Source organism: Colletotrichum tamarilloi (assembly GCF_030869305.1).
Source record: "Colletotrichum tamarilloi strain Tom-12 chromosome Unknown Scaffold_18.1, whole genome shotgun sequence".
NCBI lineage: Eukaryota > Fungi > Ascomycota > Sordariomycetes > Glomerellales > Glomerellaceae > Colletotrichum > Colletotrichum tamarilloi.
Window position 1 is genome coordinate 516,835 of NW_026849401.1, and position 18,565 is coordinate 535,399.

Below are 18,565 nucleotides of genomic sequence, written 5' to 3' on the forward strand. Positions count from 1 at the left end.
GTCGGAAGAGCGAAAGTCAATGGGACGGATGAGACTCCGGTCGAAGAGTGACTTTATAAAGTCAATTCCCTGGAAACTACCTTGCGGTATTGAGAGGAATGAGGCGAGATGGCTCGGATTAGTGGTATTGAGCGAGTTCCTGGGCAGCTGACGGCCGAAAAGTTGATGAATGTCTCGGATGAGAGTGAGATCTATGGGTGAGACTCTCAGTAAGATCTTTGTCGCAAGCTGATTCCGGTAGAAATGCAACCTCGGAGGAAACGAGAATAGAGCAGAAGCCGTGTAGCTCAAAGTAAGCAGCCAAATATGCAAATCGCACGTGGCGTTGGCGGGAGGGAGAAGCTATCTGAGGCTGAAGCTCAAGATGGTTCCACGGTGTTTGTGCTGTGAGACTGTAGGTTCGTCACGGCAATTTTGTTCAGCACACCAAACGGAGTGAGATGGCGAGAAGGATCAGTTTCGGAGACGGGAGCTGAATTCAGGGCAAAAGCAACCAGTCGCAGGTGCAGGTGCAGTGCTTCTCTCTTAGTGCGAGGGGCAGCAAGTGCAAGTGCAAGAGCAAGAGAAGCAGGAGCCAAGCATAAACAAAAAGCAAGAAAGCAAGAAGGAGCTGGTGAGAATCCCGGGAGCGACTCATCTCTTTAAATCAATCTCATCAACACGGGACCTTGCCCATCCCCTTCCCGTTCCATTGAGAAAAGTCAAGACTTTACCCCAATGTGCTTACCTTGGCTTAGCTGGGGAGGTACTGCAACTGGGTAATCGAATCCAAACCCCAGAGATTTAGGGTCTTGGCAACGAGCGGGTGTGATATCCATGGCATTTCTGTGTTGTGGAAAAAGAGAGAGCGAGCAGCCCAAAGTACACGAGTACCTCAGATAGAGAAAGATACCTAGATACCTACCTTACCCTTCGCGGCAAGGGTGGTCTCGGTCTGTCAAACCCTGGTGCTGGGGTACATCAAGGAACCTGGCCTGCGCCCTCGAACACCCAGTCCAACGGGAGGCCGCACGACTCGAGATGGAAGTACAGGTAGGTACCGTACCTCCGAACGTATCTTTCGAGGCTCGCGCACCCATCTCCTTGGATGCAGAAGTAAAGAAAGCATCGCTGCCGTCGCAGTTGCAACTCTGCCGCCTCTAAGGATCCGGATCCTGCCAGCTTGCCCCGTTTTGGATCTGTCCGCCACTGAATTCCATCTGCACTTCCATCCGACATCTTTCTCGCGTTGGTGCAGACGATGCAAATGAGACAGATGCGAAATCAAGCCGAGGCACCCCTACCTCTACCTACTCTTACTTGGAAGCGAAGCAATCTACCTATCCAAATTTCAGATACTCACACACACTTTACGGATGAAGACACTCACTTTATCAACTTTCTCCTTTTACTCATCCTTGTTCGTCTGCCTTCTTTCATCCCACATCCCACCATCCTCCCACTCCCGGGGGAGGGACCAACCCGGGGCACTTGCCTCCTCCGCATCCAATCTCTCCCCCGCATGCCAATTTCAGTCTCCCCGCCTGTCCTCAACTTCGTGACTTTTCTTCCCCCTGCGGTTGCGTCTTTGCCAAGAAGGCTAAGCTGGGGACCCCAACCTCAGCCACCAAACGTAGCTAAAGTAGCGACTCCGGGTAAGTGGATATCAGCCTTAGGTGTGTCTCTCCTCTTGCTCGTGAGTCTTTCTCTGCGGATGAGCCGTCTAGACCAAATAACACCAACGCTGCCGTGTATGTACCAAAGTGCTTTGCAGACAGTAGTGGAACCAAAGCCAATGCACATTACTCCATAGTCCGTACCCGTGCCGCCGTTGACAAATTACTACTCTGTGTTGGTAGACGCCCATCAACGAAACCCCGCCTACATTCGCCCGCGAGTGCGTACTGTGTATGTAGCACGGCTTGTGCATGCATGTCAGGGCCCATGGTCAACATCCGTACCGTTCTAGCCATGTCGCGGACGTATCAAGCAATGCTCAAATTGTGTCCATTGTCCTGGGTCATTCCGACTCCTACCTAGTCGGGGCGCATCACTGCCAGCCGGGCCGTCGTCCCCGTGCGATGTCGTTATAGATAGTCTCCCATTGAGCTTGACCTCCGAGTGGGAAATGGGAAGACGCTTCCGAACCGTCAGCGCAAGAGATTCCACAGGCCAAATTGCGGTCATAACGCAATAAAGATGCGGGCTTCCGAATACAATTCTCGTCAGCCAACGCCAGAGTGACACAGTAAGCTGCTGACGTGTTCCTGGTAGTGCTCTCCTCTCCTTATGTTACTCTAGCTCTCTTGTTGCTCGCCATATCCATTCGCTGTTCGTTCCGCTTATATGTCAGAGTACGATCAGAGGATTTTTTATGCTAAATCCCGAAGCAGAAACTGCCAATACCTACTCCCTTTGCCGTGGTACGGGCGTGGCATACGACAGCCAAGAAGACAATTGCCAAGCTGCCATGTGCCTTTCCGCAAAGACGGACAGAGTTCCCTCTCATCCTTCAAGCCACAAAGACTACGATTGAGTGACACAAGCCGTCAGGTGGGAGACAATGGACGATGTTTGTAGCTCGATGAAGGGTTACATAGTGACAAATTCTCGGATTTACTTGCAGCCACGTGTACGGGAGGGCTAAGAGAAACATTAGCGCCGGTCGAATGGAATATTCCCTTCATCGGTGGCTTCAGAAGGGAGAGATTGGGGGAGAAGTGATGGAGGGGAAGCAGAGGCTTGGAAGCAAGTGCAAGAGTGTGGTCTAGGGAGAAGGGAGGTGAGGAAAGCCACCGCCAAGGTTTAGTATTCTCGATGGTCAATAATGGTGGTGAGTGAGTGAGTGAGTTGGAGGCGCACCCATGCCTTACCGCGTACAGAGTAGGGCAGAACAGAGGAGTGTTGGTACATACTCACTGACCCAATGATAGCTCTGGCTTGTTTGCGGGAGGTTGAAGGATAAGGTACGGAGTAAGGTTAGGTAGTCCAAGTTGGAAGCTGGCAGCTGGATGAGAGGGATGTGGGAAGTCAAGGTTCGGGCTGACAAGGACCCCCGGGCATTCTAGCTGATATGGGAAGCAAAGCCGGAGGTTGATTGAGCTTCCGACAGCTTGGCACACGCTAGCTGCTCCGCCACGCAATTGGGTCATGACCGGGCATCCAATCAACTGACACGCGTATCTTCCCCGCTGACTCCGACGAGCAGGCACTTGTTTTGACGAGAATACGGGGTAAAGAACGGGGACTTTGGGGAAACCACGGTACTCCGTAAGAGACCGTATGCCACTATCTACGTTACGGGGCCTGCCTTCTCTTTTCCACCCTCTTCCAGCCGAACACCTTAGCAAGAGATACAAGTGGCGGCAACGGAGCAGAGCGTTCGGCGAAGCAAGAGACGAGACAAGGGCAATGAGATAAGGCGAGGGAGGGGGGGGGGGGGTTGCGGCTGGGACTAAAGCAGCCAAAGAAGGTCGGTTGGCTGATAGGAATCTAGATTGCCGCCTCAATGCACAGTAAGCTCACACAGACTAGCCAACAGCACTAGCATTCCGTCCCGTCAATACGATACCTTAGAAGAAGTCTAAAGTTGGAGAAGAGGCTGGAAGGACTCCCTCGGTCCTAGTGGCCAACATAAGTTGGTTGCGATACCTTAACTTACCAAACCTGCTCACCCGGTGGTTCGCGCTAGGCTCCAAGCAAGCAGTGAGAGAGGAGAAGGCTCACATGACTCACCTTGCTGCAAGATAGGCAAGAGTTACCTCGAGAAAGGGACCTTCCACGAGCGAGGGAACAATAGCCCAGAGTACAGAAAGAGGGAGGTGAGGTTGGCGGTAGGTGGGTGGGTGAGAAGTGGGCACGGCCTTTGGCCAATGTCAGTGCAGCTGGCACCCAAGGTACTGCATACTTCGTAGTTGCTGAGGAGAGTGGAGGTTACCCCATGATTTGACAGCGTGTCCCGCCCCGCCAGATTAGGTTTAAGTTTAGGCACGTTGGGTCTCTGGGTTCCACTTATCTCTCAAGTTGTTGAATCTGGCCGCCTGCAAAAACGGGCAAAGCTCACATTTGGTGTACAGTACCTCAAGGAGCTCACGCCCAATGGACCGGGACTGGTGGAGCCAGCGTGACAGGCGGGGCCGGGTTTATCCAGTCACCTTCCCTGAGATTACCCTTTACCCCAAGATTGGTACGGAGTAAGGTAGGGACCTTCCATCTCGACTCCCAAGTCCCTTCCTCGACCAACAGATGAAGTGTACGTACTCTCCATGAAGGCGGTCGAGGCAGGAACGTTCCGACCAACGGGTGGCAGGCACCTGTACTGGTACTTGAGCACTATGTCTACCTACCCTTGCCTTAGGTAGGACCACAACATCAGCCTTGGTCTCGCTGGCATCCTCTTCTTCCATGACAGTGACACACTCGCTTTGCTTTTTTCTTTGAATGCTATTTTGTCTGAATCCTTCCAGCCTTCAACCTTCAGCTACAGTCGGCCCCCAACCTCTAATTTCCAACCGCATTGCCCTCCCCATCCGATCCCGCATCCTTCTCATCCATTTCCATCAAATATACTACACACCACACCCTTCTTGACCTTCCGGCTCGCCTAATCACCCTTGAATAGACCTCAACGGTTCCAATATATCACGAAGCCAGATCTTTTCCAGATCCTAAAACCATTCCCGCCTTGCCTATCTACTCAGAGAGACCACTGCACTTGATTGGCGGGTGACACCTTTTCATCCGTCCATTCATGCACCAAAATTTGGATGCTGTGTGTACCTAACTTCGTCTCATAGACCCCGTGGCAGAATATTGACAGGCTCAGGATCTTGCCGGCCGCCTGGTTGCTGACGAAGCTGAGATCGAGTTCCATGAATGCAACGCTGACGGATGACAAGGACTCTTCTCGTCTCCTCCTGCATCCGATGCAGCCAAGCAGAGTCGACGACGCCCACATGCATATCTGTACCCTGGTCACTTCCGGGGCTAGGGCGCGCGTCGTCTCGTCGACAGACGTGGTATTACCAAAGAGGACGACGGAATTATCTCACTCAAGCGAGGAACCTCGCCGCCGCAACTACCATGGCCCAGACTCAACACATGGAATCCTTCTTGGCGCTTCTTGGCGCCAACAAACGTTCTCCCTGCCCTGGACTTCGCCATACCCCCCTTCCCTTTCGGCCCAGCCCTGGGTTTGAAATCCCGCACCGCCTGTGAATCATTTCTGATCTCTTCCTGAATTTCTGAATGAGGGACTTGAACCATTCTGCGCGGCCCGTGTCATGGCCGTCTCTGGGAAAGCTCCAAACCTTTGAAGGAAAAGGTTCTTGTACCAATGTTCTGGTCTTTATCCAGCATGCTACGCTTCGCCAGTTTGAGAGTCTTATTGCGATGCCTACTACTGGCTACTAGCAGTCGGCTAGGCCAGTGTAGAAAGTACCGCCCGCGCACGCAACGACGAGAGCATAAACCATTCAATTTTACGAAACAACCTGTCATTAGCCTGACCGGCATGGGAATGTCGGCCAAGGGACCCTAAGTCTTGGCCCATACCCGCAGACCGACTGCTACTTTGTCCCAACAGCTCGTCAACCTCGGACTTTTGACTCATCTGCGGCCGTGCCAGGGGAATGCCCTCTCCTCAGAGACTTTAACATTTGCGCTCTAGTGTAGTTCATCGGTCGGACGGAAGGCTGTCTGGGCGCCAAGATAGTCCCCCAGAACCGCTTCTAGTACCGGCAGCAAACAGCCAAGATCGGTGTGGAGGTGAGGACTAAGGATTGATCGCCATCACTTGACGATTCTTGATTCATCGATGGATGCTGTGCGCCACCAGGATTGGTTTGGTGACTAGGCGTCGGCTTGTCGAGGACGCCGAGCGCCCCGTGGCTTGCATTCAGGCTGGTGAGATAAACATTGGCAAGTTCGTGGGCCTTGGTTCAAGCGAGGGCGGCTATTTACAGTGATACCAGTCGAGGAAGGGCTTTCTGCCCCCCGCATATCATCAGCGAAAGAGCAAGATATCCTGCTTCAAGGTTGCTGCAGATCCTCTCGGCGCTCTCCGTGGCTTCCGGACCAGTATATCGGAACGGAAATGGATCCTTCTTCTCGATCTAGAGACACCTTTTTGAAGGCACTCTCAGACAACATCTTGGGTATGAGAAAGCCCGACATTGGCAATAATTATAGCATTCGGTTTTTGGCCCAACACGTCCATGACCCTTTTCTACTACCCCTAGCCACCTTGGGACAGACTCCTGTAGCTGGTGGACCGATAGTCATGCAGAACTGCGGAGGACTGAAAGAAGCAGTATTGAGCATCGGCCGTAAAGTAGACGAAGAGTTCTGTAGTGATGAATTACACGGCGGCCTTGTTGGTCTAGACTCTGATCTATGAGGGAAACGAGATTGAACCCCTGGTCCAGAACTCCCATTTCATGACCCTTGCCATCTGGCTCGCTGAGACTATGACTTCTTTTCAACCTACCTGAAACCCGCTCAATCTTCCCAAAACATTGCAAACGCCCCCTGTTTTTTTCAAGGGGATTTCTATAAACTTTTTCTTATGTTGTCCCAATTGACCTCGGCTCAGCTTACCGTCCGAGCAGAGTGGAAGTTTTCATGACTTCTAATTAGACCGAGGCTTTCTCTAACAAATCCTGGTCTCCCGTTACGGAGGACTGTGAGTATTTGAGGACCTCTGGTCCTACTTCATGAATATGATTCCCTAATATCGATCTGAAGCTGTTGGGACCGGATGAATACCCGCCACCACCAGCGGCTAAAGCCTCGGATGAGGATTTCCCAACCTGAAGGACTGAAGGACAGCCTCGGGCGAAACGATTGCGGCTGCAACACGTACGCAAGGTCGCATCTCGTAAACGTGCATTTGGAGCAGCTGAAAAATGCTACGACAAGGGTTGAGTATTGAGTTCGGGTACAATGTCCGCTGCCCTTTCCATTGCCAGCGTGCGATTGATGAGAGCCAATTGTAGTTTGAGAACCTCAGGCTTCTGCTTTGCAAAGGAGCTCGGGGAAACTTCCTATAATGGCACTTGATGTGGCGACTCGCAGGACATTGTGGTTCTTTCACAGGACTGACAAAGTCTCTTCGAGTTTGCGTGGTTCGAGACGACTCTTATAGAAGCAGGCTGACAAGCCTGGCTTGTTCAGTCCATGTAAGTTGAAATTTGGTCGTTTCTATGTTTATCCTCGCAGTCAGAGAAGCCGATTGCCTCATCTGTTCCCTTGAAGTTTTGATCTTACAAGACCCCGGGCAAGCAACAGCAGTGAAAGAAAGCCTCTAGGGCACGCGAGCTACGCCGTGCCAGAGATATAGCGTCAGGAGTTTCAGATCTTAGAGTGAGATATATTTCCAAGCCATTCGGGAACTCACTCAGGATATACGGAATGGGCAAGTTGGCCTGGTGCTTCCATACAAGCCTCACATCATGAGATCACGAGACACCTGTTGGTCGCGGATCCGAGCCGGATTCCATTTCGTGTGCTTAATATGAGTACATAGCTGTTGTGAGAAAATGGCACTCACATGGAAGAGGTAGCGTCGACACATAGTGCGATCGTTGTCGGTGATCGTCCTGGTTCCGCGGTGTGGGAGACCTAGCATCCCCATCTTGTTCTTCCGTTATTCATCATCTATACTCTCTAGAAAGTCTTTCAATTTTTCTAGAGTCTCGAAGTGTGGGTTGATTGGAGTCATATGCGTATAGCTAAGGCACTTGGGACTTTCACTCGGGAATCCGTTGGCACTCACGTATCACTCGCTTCTGAGACAGGTATCTAAGTGAAGGTGTATTCCCTCAGGAAGAATAGTCTATGCACGAGTGAAAATTTTATGGAGTGAGGCAATATGAATGAGATCATTACACAAGCTACAAACTTCTTTCGGCTTCATCATTGAGAGATGAGGTGTTGGTGTCCGTTCCCTTATGATGGGAAAGAGGCAGTCCAAAATATTACGTAAGGCAGAGCTGCGGGCACACGGGCACAGGATGACCCCCACCAGTGATCCCTGCAGCCGCCTCCCCTGGTCGTTCAATTAAACGTAGAACGCGGCCCCGCCACTTCGGACGCGTTCAGAGCGCGACTTTCTCGAGTTTCTATCTAACTTCTGGCGCGTCATCCCAGCACTGGTCCCCAGCTTCCGTCCTGATTGGGATCAGTTTCAACACCCACAAAGCTCAATACTACCGGGCAACGCGAGCCACCTTTCGCGTTGAGCCGTACCGACATTCCTTGACTCTCTCTTCCAGCACATCGGCACATCTGCTGATAGCTCTTTCCAGCCACCAACCGTACCTAATTGACCTAAACTTTGAAGCCCACGAGCTTCACGACTCTCGTTCTATTTTGCCCATCCCGTCCTCTTCTGTCCGCTGGTCTGCCGCACACAGAACCAACTAACAGACAGTCGGCATCATGGGAGAGAGATCCTCCTCAGCCGCTCGCACGCCGGCCAAGACACCAACCCTCAAGCGCCAGCCGTCGTCATCGGCCGGAACCCAAAAGACCATTGTTCAGTTCTTCTCTAAATCCACCAGTGTCTCTCGCTCAACACCGACTCCGAAGCCCACGGCGAAAGCTCCCGACTCGTCTCCTTGCTTGAGAGAGTCGAAACGAACCAATACACTTCCCCAGGCTCCCAAATCGTCCAGCCTTACTCCCGTGCCCAGCAGCGATGCCATTGAGCCTGTAAGCTCCCAGGAGAACTTGAGTGTCTCGACAGTCAAGGTAGCGGATGACTCCTTGCCATCGCCATCTACTTCAGCTGAGCATATGACTCCACAGACTACTACCAAGCTCCCTGTGCCGTCTTCAAGCCCAACCCGCAAGGTACTTCGCTGATTCCCGATTGAGCGTGATAGTCGATGTGCTGACATGCCCCATTTAGTCCAGAAAGCCTGTCAACTACGCCGAAGCCTCCGACGATGAGGATGACGACCCATTCGTTCGAATCCGAAGCGCAAGCACACGCCGCCGCACACGGACCCCGGCAGCCATTGTGGATGATGGCGATGACTATGAGGAGGACGCTGCAAGCAATGACCTGCCCGAGGACGATGATGGTGGGTAGCCTTGTCTCTGCGAACAGATCATGGCCTGACAGACCAAACCAGATATGATTGACTTCGTCGTTAGTGACGAGTCAGACGAAGGCTCGCAATCCAAGAAGCGGAAACGTCCCGCAACAAGCAAGGCCGCGTCACGAAAGAAGTCTCATGTTTCGTCTCCCAACAAGGAAGAAGAGTACGAAGAAGTAGACGACGAGGCTATGTTGGATGTCCCGGTTCCTTCGACAGCTCAGCAGTGGCGTTACGACCCTAACAACGTTGCGTCTGCTACCACCCGCACTGCTCCCACGCAACAAGCTCGTCGTTCCCTCAAGACCAAGGAGAAGGCGCATACCAGAGAGCCGGAGGACCGTTACCCCTGGCTTGCCAACATTGTGGATATCAACAAAAAGCCTCGAGGTGACCCTGACTACGACCCGTCGTCGGTGTACATCCCGCCTGGTGCTTGGAACAACTTCTCCCCTTTCGAGAAGCAATACTGGGAGATCAAGCAGAAGCTGTGGGACACCGTAGTTTTCTTCAAGAAGGGCAAGTTTTACGAGCTTTACGAAAACGATGCCACCATTGGTCACCAGCTCTTTGATCTCAAGCTGACCGATCGTGTCAACATGCGCATGGTCGGTGTTCCAGAGAGCTCGCTCGACATGTGGGTGAACCAATTCGTCGCCAAGGGCTACAAGGTTGCCAGAGTTGATCAGATGGAGTCTGCGCTCGGAAAAGAAATGCGCGAGAGGGGCGACACTTCGGCCAAGAGCAAGAAAGCCGACAAGATCATCCGCCGAGAGCTAGCCTGCATCCTGACCGGTGGCACTCTCGTCGATGGAAGCATGTTGCAGGACGACCTGGCTACATACTGCGCCTCCATCAAGGAGTCCACAGTGGACGGCAACCCTGCCTTTGGCATCACATTCGTTGACTGCGCAACGGGTCAATTCTCCGTCACTGAATTCGAAGATGACACCGACCTTACCAAGTTCGAGACATTTGTTGCCCAGACGAGCCCGAGAGAACTGATTCTGGAGAAGTCTCGGATCTCGACTAAAGCTCTCCGCATCCTTAAGAACAACACATCTCCAATGACTATCTGGAACTACCTGAAGTCCGGCAGCGAATTCTGGGACGCAGAGACCACTCGTCGTGAGCTCGAAAACAGCAACTACTTCACCAAGGAAGATGGTGGTGAGGGAGCTTGGCCTGATACTCTGGCCAAAGCCAAGGGCAAGGACTTGCTAATGTCTGCTCTTGGTGCCCTGGTCCAGTATCTGAGGGTTCTGAAACTAGAGGGCGACCTCCTGTCGCAGGGCAGCTTCGATTGGTATACTCCTATCCGCCGCAACGGAACCCTTATCCTCGACGGTCAGACTTTGATCAACCTGGAGATCTTCTCCAACACAGTGAACGGTGGGCAGGATGGCACCTTGTTCACTCTCCTGAACCGCTGCGTCACACCATTTGGCAAGCGGCTGTTCCGCCAATGGGTGTGCCACCCTCTTTGCGACATCAAGCGTATTAATGAACGCCTGGATGCCGTAGACATGCTCAATTCCGACAGGGGCATGCGAGAGAAGTTCACATCTCAAATGACGAGAATGCCAGACCTAGAACGCCTCATCTCCAGAATCCACGCTGCTTCCTGCAAGCCAGAGGACTTCGTGCGCGTGCTCGAAGGCTTCGAACAGATTGAGTACACCATGGAGCTATTGGGAGAAGTTGGTGGCGGCAATGGCTTGGTCGAACGCCTGGTGGCTTCCATGCCAAATCTCAGTGAGCCTTTGACGTACTGGAAAACTGCATTTGATCGAAAGAAGGCGAAGGAAGACAAGCTCCTCATTCCTGAACGTGGTATCGAAGAAGATTTTGACAATAGCCAAGATCGGATCGAAGCCATCAAGGAAGAGCTGCAGACACTCCTCACGGGCAAGAAGTCCGAGCTAAAGTGCAAGACGCTGAAGTTCACCGATATTGGCAAGGAGGTCTACCAAATCGAGGCACCCAAGGCCGTCAAGGTGCCGAGAGACTGGCGCCAGATGTCGGCGACTGCAAGTGTCAAGAGATACTACTTTGACGAGCTCACAGACTTGGTCCGAGAGCTGCAAGAAGCGGAAGAGACTCATTCACAGATAGTCAAGGAGGTGGCCACGCGGTTCTTCCGCCGCTTCGACGCCGATTACGAAACCTGGTCGCAGTCTATCAGGATCATCTCACAACTTGACTGCCTCATTAGTCTCGCCAAGGCCTCGTCTTCGCTAGGCGAACCTAGCTGTCGCCCCGAATTCGTCGACCAGGAACGCAGTGTTGTCGAATTTTCTGAGCTGCGTCATCCGTGCATGTTGAATGCAGTGGCCGACTTCATCCCCAACGACATTGAACTTGGCGGTGATTCGCCAAACATCAACCTATTAACTGGTGCCAATGCCGCGGGCAAATCAACCGTTCTGAGAATGGTGAGTCATATTATACCAAAGCCTTCTACTTAGAACCTCAGCTAACTTGAGCAGTCCTGTATTGCCGTTATCTTGGCCCAAATCGGATGCCATGTTCCGGCTACATCCGCTCGACTTACTCCTGTTGACCGAATCATGTCAAGACTTGGTGCTAATGACAACATTTTTGCCTCTCAGTCAACATTCTTCGTGGAGCTGTCTGAGACGAAGAAGATCCTGGCAGAGGCTACGCCGCGCTCTCTGGTGATTCTGGATGAACTCGGACGTGGAACCAGTTCCTATGACGGAGTTGCAGTTGCACAGGCTGTCTTGCACCACATTGCTACACACGTGGGCTGTGTCGGCTTCTTTGCGACGCACTACCATTCCCTGGCGACCGAGTTCGAGAACCATACCGAGATTCGCCCACGTCGCATGCAGATTCACGTGGACGAAGAGGAGAGGCGCGTCACGTTCCTATACAAGCTCGAAGATGGAATTGCTGAGGGCAGTTTCGGAATGCACTGTGCCGCCATGTGCGGTATCTCCAGCCGCGTCATTGAGCGTGCAGAGGTTGCAGCCAAGGAATGGGAGCATACCAGCAGGCTCAAGGAAAGCTTGGAGAAGGCCAAGTCAGGTTGTTACATTCCGCTTGGTGTACTGAGTGACGTGTCGTCTCTGCTCAAGGGCGGCGATGAGCTGGAGAAGAGGGGTGTTGAGGTGTTGCTGAAAACTATTGAGGCGCTGTAGAGGCTTTTGCGCCAGCTTTGAAGGCGTTGATGACTGAAGTGTATAGTACGGATAGAAGGTATTCCCATTGCGTTGTGGTATGATATGAGCGTTTCAAGGAGTTATATCGGGCTAGTTTAAAGGAAAGACAGTTGCCCAATCACAAAAGTATTTGCTCATTCATCTTTTCTAAGAGTTGATTTGCCTCAGCTTTATCGACGCGTTAGGTATACTAGCATCGTGCGTGTTGAGCTTTTATGTAATGACTTTATATTGTGTTCAATATGTATCCTTTTTATACAGCAAGACGGGGTGCTACTGAGAACCCGTTGATATAGATATCCAAAATACGACCGTCTATTTGGACTGATTATCGTGAGGCTTCCAGAGTCTGTATGAGTTAGCTGGCGAACACTGCAGATAAGGACGAGGGCATCCAAACTCACGATAGCGAACCGGCTCTTGGCCCGGATCCGTTCACCAAAGAAGACGAGCGCCCACGGAATCAAAGTCAAGCCCGTGGCAATCCCACCCAACAGCGAGCCCGCGCGTTCCTCCCCGAGATTTCGAAACAAGGCCCCCGTGACGAGCGGGAAGACGCCCCCGAGTATATTTCGACAACACGACTGCGCAGCCAGCGCCGAGGAGGCGTATTTGTGGTAAATGTCGGCAAAGTAGTTGAACGTGGCCAGGTACACCGAGTAGATACCCCACGTCGCGAGCCCGATGCCAAAGGCGGGCGCGATCCAGTGGAACTCTTGCTTGGCTGTGAAGCCGAAGATGAAGAGGCCCGCGGGGAGGAAGGTGGCTGTGATACAGGTAAAGTACAGGCGCGACTCTGGCGCCTCGGCAGGGAAACGACGCCGCATGAAGAGCCAGAAGCGGGAGGGTTCATCGAGGGGGGTATCAGCTCGCCAGTTTGGTAGCTGGAGGAGCCTGTCCTGGAGGACACCGACAATGGTCGCGACCACGGAGCCGACGATCATGGCGGAGAAGAAGTAGCCCGACTGCTCAATGTCCCAGTTGCGCCTACGTGACATGGCCAGAGGGATGCTTCCGAACGTGCAGTAGAGGACGGCCCAGGCAAAGGCGCACCATATCGAGAAGAAGAAGACCACGGGCTCTGTGAAGAGAAGGTGGAATGGCCGGGATACCGACATTGAAATCAGCGTGGTGATGGATGCCCGTTCTTCGTCCTCCTTAACTAGCCAACGCAGCCGTTGGGGTTTAAGCTGGGTAGAACATCGACGACTCGACTGACAAGTTGCGGATGTCTTTTCGAGGCCGCAGCAGGAGCACACCTGCGTATCACCTCCTGAATCCGAAGCCGTGTCGGTAACATCGCTACTATTCGTTGTATCCTCCGACCAAACGCCGTAGAATCCTGCCTTTTCCCTTTCCTCATACCACGCATTCAGAGCTTCGGCTTTCCTTGATAAGATGACGGAGCCCCGGCTTTCTTTGAACAGAACAGCCAGAGCAATGACAAGAACAGTGTCGACGATGACCTGGTGCCAAAAGATCCACTTCCATGCCAGCGTTCCGTCCGGAGATCCCATTCTCTTGACCATGAGTGAAGCCACCAGGGGACCGGCTCCCGTTCCAGCCAACACGGCGCCGCTGAAGAGGGCCATGGGAGTGTTTCTCTGCTCCTTTGCCCAAAGATCCGCAATGACGCCGCCAATGACCGAGCTGAAGACGGAGCCGCCGACACCGACTAGGAACCGGGCGATGAGCATGGCCGTCAGGTTCGGCGCAACAGAGCAGACGGCTTGGAAGATGACATATACAACGCCAGAGATGACAAACACTGGATACCGGCCATATATCTCCGACAGGGGCGCTAACACCATCGGTGAGAGGGCGAAACCGATGCAAAAAGTTGTGATACCGGTCAAGACGAGTAGCTGAGAGGTGCTAAGGTCATCGGCCATGATGTAAGACGGTGGTGAATACGAGCCGGCCGTGTATGCGGTGAGAAAGGTGGCGACGCACGACAGCGCTAGCATGAGGTATTTCCGGGGTTGAGGCCATTGCAGAGGCGAGGTGTAGTGTGACAGGTTTGGGGGTGCTGGTTCTGGCGGCGACTCGGCCGATACTTGGAAAGATATGTCGGCCGGCGCGGGTAGGACTGTATCGAAAGCCAAGTATCTGAAAATGATTGTACTGTTAGCGTCGACACTGGCGTCAGGTCTTGGCGGTTGAGAAGCCTCGTTGGCACTTGGCGAAGTGTTGGTTCCTTTGGACCCCTGAGGCGCCTTTTCGATATCTAGCATCTTGTTCGTCATCGTTGGGGACTACTTTGTTAGACGGCAATACTGATGATGTATGAGGCCTCAAAACGAATTTGCAGGCTGAAGATAGAGAGTGTGAATCGGTACAAGCTCCATGACCGTTTCCAACTTGATGTTCAACGAGGTTGGAGCACGATCCATATGGAGATGCGTGAAGCAGTGGAGGTGAGTGAATGAGTGAATCACGAAGAATCTGGCGTCGAGAGAACGAGGGAACTGCAGGATATAACAATCTGTGTTAGTGAACCTCCACCCACACGAGAAACGGCAATATGAGACTAAGAGAGACCGTCCCAGGGTCGGGAATGTGAACGGGAATAACGGCGGATGGATTCCACCCAGTCACGTCGGTAGCGGCTATGGCCCCGGTCAGCCGAGGGTCTACTCACCCCAAGGTACCTGATGAAAGGTGGGAGCTAAGGCAGGTAGCGGTCAGAGTCGGGACGAGGACGGAAGTCTGGATGCGATGTGATGCAACGCCATACGGCGCGATTGCTCGGCCAGCGGCTGGCTGAGAAACGGGACGAAGGCCGCGATGCCCTCGCTGTTGGTCGTTGTAGGCTCAAACCGACCTCCACTGTCTATCCGACTTTCCTCATAACAGCCCGCCTCAGAAAAGGTTGAGTAAGGGCAGGGCTCAGGGTCAATCGATTAATGCCACTTAGACAAGACTTGAATGCCTCAAGTTGAGCGAGCTGCCCGACAAAGTATCATATTGCAATCGGAAGCACACCCCAGGCACGAGCGCAAAAACGGCTGCAGATCATCAAGAGAGTCATGATTCGTGAGGGCTCAAGGGGGCGTGGGGCATGACCTGCTGCGTTGTACGGGCCTAGCTCGATTAGCGCCTCCATGCTTGTCGAGAGTGCTTCATCGACGTTCAAGCCAAGCTGGAGAAACCCCAGCTTTCAAATACGGCCGACCCGAAGCCACAGCAGTGGAAACCAAGACGCAGACTCCACCTTGAGTTGAAGAAAATGGAGTCAGTCTCTATAGGATTGTGAACATATCGTTGACAGGTTCAGCTGGTCAGTTGCCGGACGGCCCTTTGGAGATGGAAACCGTCCATCTTGCCTTCGAGTCTCACATCGTTTTGGCGTTGCCAAGTTGTCCGGTTTTCTGGCACACCCCGTCTGATCTTGGACTTACCCCGTTCAGGCTTCCCTGTCCATCTGGGGTTGAAGCGGCGTGGCATACAGACTAACGAAGTATATCTATCTTCTTTTCCGCTCTATTCCCGGGGAAATACCCCAGATGGTACGTAGTCTCCAGCAGCGTCATGTAGGAAGATGGATCGGTTATCGGCTACTTTTTCCATCCTCGCGATGATGAAGACTGCTCCCAGGTTCGGGTAAATTGGTCAGAGTCGATGTACAGACCTGACTGTCAGTTGCTTAAGGAGTCTGCCATATAGAACGTACGTAGGAAGGCGGCCACAAAAAGAGCAGATATGAACCAACGAAGATCTGCCCGTGCTCGGCTCGACGGCCCTGACTCTGCATTACCACGGTATTGGTAACGGCCATACTTTGATGCCAATGTCGTCCCGTACGGGCCATGCCGGAACGTTACTGCGAGCGAAAGTTGGAGAGGGGGTGGGCGATGGGCCGCAGCGGGTTAATGCCCAAAACCGTGCAATTCCCGTCAAGCCCTGAGTCGTGGTGTCGTAGCCTCGAGTCCGTCGACGTCTGCTAATGTGACCGTCCTTCTTCTCCTTGTACGTACCTTACACGCCTTCCAAGTATGGAATTCCTACACATGATAATCCAAAAAAACGGTGAAAGATGTGAGAGACAAAATCGCATTCCGAAAAAAAGCCGTAAGACAGCAATGTGCGGGTACCTAGCTCTTCTCCGAAACCACCACGACCACCAACATTATTAACGTTTGGAGAAGAGACTTACTTACATGACCCTCCATCCAGCCAATGATATGTCCCCAACTTGACGATGCAAGTGAATCCAGAACTTCTGTTCTCCAACCTAGACCCAATGCTTACCACCATAAGCTACCGAACCTATTTCAACCAAGGCCCTCCATCTAGGTTATCCTCGATAACCGTAATGCGGAAGACCGCTGCCACATGGCTCGGCAGGAAGCTCAGCGACAACCTGTGCTGGATGCGGCTCGTACACGGGGTATGCGGCGGGGAGGGTACGGAAACTGGCATTGGCTACCTCGTGTGACGGGTGAAAGTGTTGGTACAGATCCGGCTCCGAGCACGCACGTGCGGCTGGTTGAGACATGGCCACGCTGTTGCCATTCTCGTTGGCATGCTGGTGAGGCTGGTGAGAGAACTGGTTCAGCTCACGCTTCTGAATGCCAGCACCAGCACCAGCACCAGCAGCCTCCTTCTTGGCATCTTCCTTGATCGCGTCTCTTCGGCGCACGTAAGCGTGAATCATGCCGATGAGGAACAGGAGGAGTAAAGAGCCGCCGACAGCAGCACAACTGATGATAATCAATGTCTTCCTGGAAAGAGTGACGTGGGGTTCCTGGTCAGGTGAACCAGTCGACTTGGGCAGTGACGTGTTCTGTTCGGTAGACGAGAGCGTGGAGGTAGTCAGCGAAGGTGTCAGTGTAGTCATCAGAGTTGTCATCACTGGCAATAGTGAGGAGATGGTGGAGGTCGAGGCCAACGCCGACGTCAATGCTGTCTCTTGCAGGGTAATGGTCACTAGAATGCATCGTTAGAAAGAACTAAAAATGAAGGGCTTTGGAGATTGGGAGTAAGGCACAACTCAGACTTACCAGTAGCTGTCTTACCACCTTCGGTGCGGATACGAGTGATCACGGGGATTCCTTGCTCGCCGCCTGTGCCTTGTGAAAGGCTGAGCACTGGATCGGGCGGCGGCGAGGTGTCGTCACGGGGCTGGGAAGTGAATTGGCCCATGGTTGTTGCTGTTGAGGTGCGAATGCTGCTTGCTTGAGATGGGTCATTCGTCGTATACCTTCTTTGCAGGGAAGACGAGTGGCAGCGCAGAGGCAATGCGAAAGTGAAGCTGATGGCGCTGGTGGATGCAACGTTCGAGGCGTCTGAGTTCAGCTTCTGAGGCAGCTCAAAGTGTGGCCACAACGCTAAGAATATTTCTCCCTCCAAGCAGTCGGCCGATCTTCTGCAGCATGCCTCCGTTGCTAGAAGACGAGAGGAAAATCCAGCCACAGGTGAAGATAAAGATTTGAGGCGGGTGATGGGATTCCAAATCTTCGACTGGCAAAAGTGTGTGTGAAGGAGGCGAAGAGGTAAAGAAAAGGCTCAAATCCTACTCCTTCCTCGAAACCAATATCGCAAAGGCGGTATAGTTAAAGTGGAAGGCAGGAAGCGGAAGGCAAAAAGCCCGTACTGATTCAGGTGGAAAGAGCAAGCTGATCCAGAACTCGAAGGCACCTTCCCTCTTCGACACTCATCTGAGAAGAGATACGAAGTGAATAAACCATAGACTCAAATTAGAGAAGGCGGGAATACGCCGCCCTCAAGCTGAACATCAACTTGAGATGCCTTATCTAAGGTACTATAGACAGGCGGTTGATGGACAATCTTGTCACTCATAGCATAGCATTTGCTAGTCACGTTCAAGACTTGCATTTTACTGCAGTTACCTTGATTCCATCTATTGCATCTGCTCGAGACAGCTCAATCATGGCCTCGTCGATCGTCTGGGTTATTTTGACGTACCTGCTTCATTAGAGTAAATGGATACAACCACAATGTACGTGACTAGCACCAGAACTCATTGGATTTAACAACCACCTGCAAGGCGATTGGGACTTGCTCGTATCTCATCCGTCTGTATATCATCTAGAAATACTACTTTTATTTTCCTCTTCCCTCGTCACATGCCAATAAAATGTGTATCTTCGCAGCTCTAGATGGAACATCTGCATTTACACCCATCCGCTGAGGAAATGATAGACCACAGTGTCCTCCCTGAGCCACTTCTGCCTAGGTACCTTCCCGGAACATCATCGCCAAGTCAAACAGACTTACAATCATCAAATCTCGAAATGACAAGTCTTCGCCACAGCCAAGCTCAATGATGTTTCTCTG

General features: G+C 52.6%; 3 protein-coding genes across 3 annotated transcripts; 1 reads left to right on the top strand and 2 right to left on the bottom strand.

The window, feature by feature from the left end:
- Positions 1 to 8,418: 8,418 nt before the first annotated feature.
- Positions 8,419 to 12,244, top strand: CTAM01_06601 (MutS domain V; the record flags this gene model as incomplete). Its single annotated transcript, XM_060522628.1, has 4 exons — positions 8,419 to 8,832; positions 8,891 to 9,065; positions 9,117 to 11,515; positions 11,570 to 12,244. The coding sequence occupies 4 exons, from the start codon at positions 8,419 to 8,421 to the stop codon at positions 12,242 to 12,244; spliced, it is 3,663 nt and encodes a 1,220-aa protein (XP_060382887.1).
- A 349-nt stretch (positions 12,245 to 12,593) lies between these two features.
- Positions 12,594 to 14,511, bottom strand: CTAM01_06602 (major facilitator superfamily transporter; the record flags this gene model as incomplete). Its single annotated transcript, XM_060522629.1, has 2 exons — positions 12,594 to 12,614; positions 12,670 to 14,511. 2 exons carry the CDS (start codon positions 14,509 to 14,511, stop codon positions 12,594 to 12,596), a joined length of 1,863 nt encoding a protein of 620 aa, XP_060382888.1.
- Positions 14,512 to 16,562: 2,051 nt separating this feature from the next.
- Positions 16,563 to 17,650, bottom strand: CTAM01_06603 (uncharacterized protein; the record flags this gene model as incomplete). The annotated part of the gene is made up of 2 exons (XM_060522630.1): positions 16,563 to 17,194; positions 17,269 to 17,650. Coding segments are annotated over 2 exons (1,014 nt in total), but the record flags the coding sequence as incomplete, so codon positions are not given.
- Between the last annotated feature and the right edge of the window lie 915 nt (positions 17,651 to 18,565).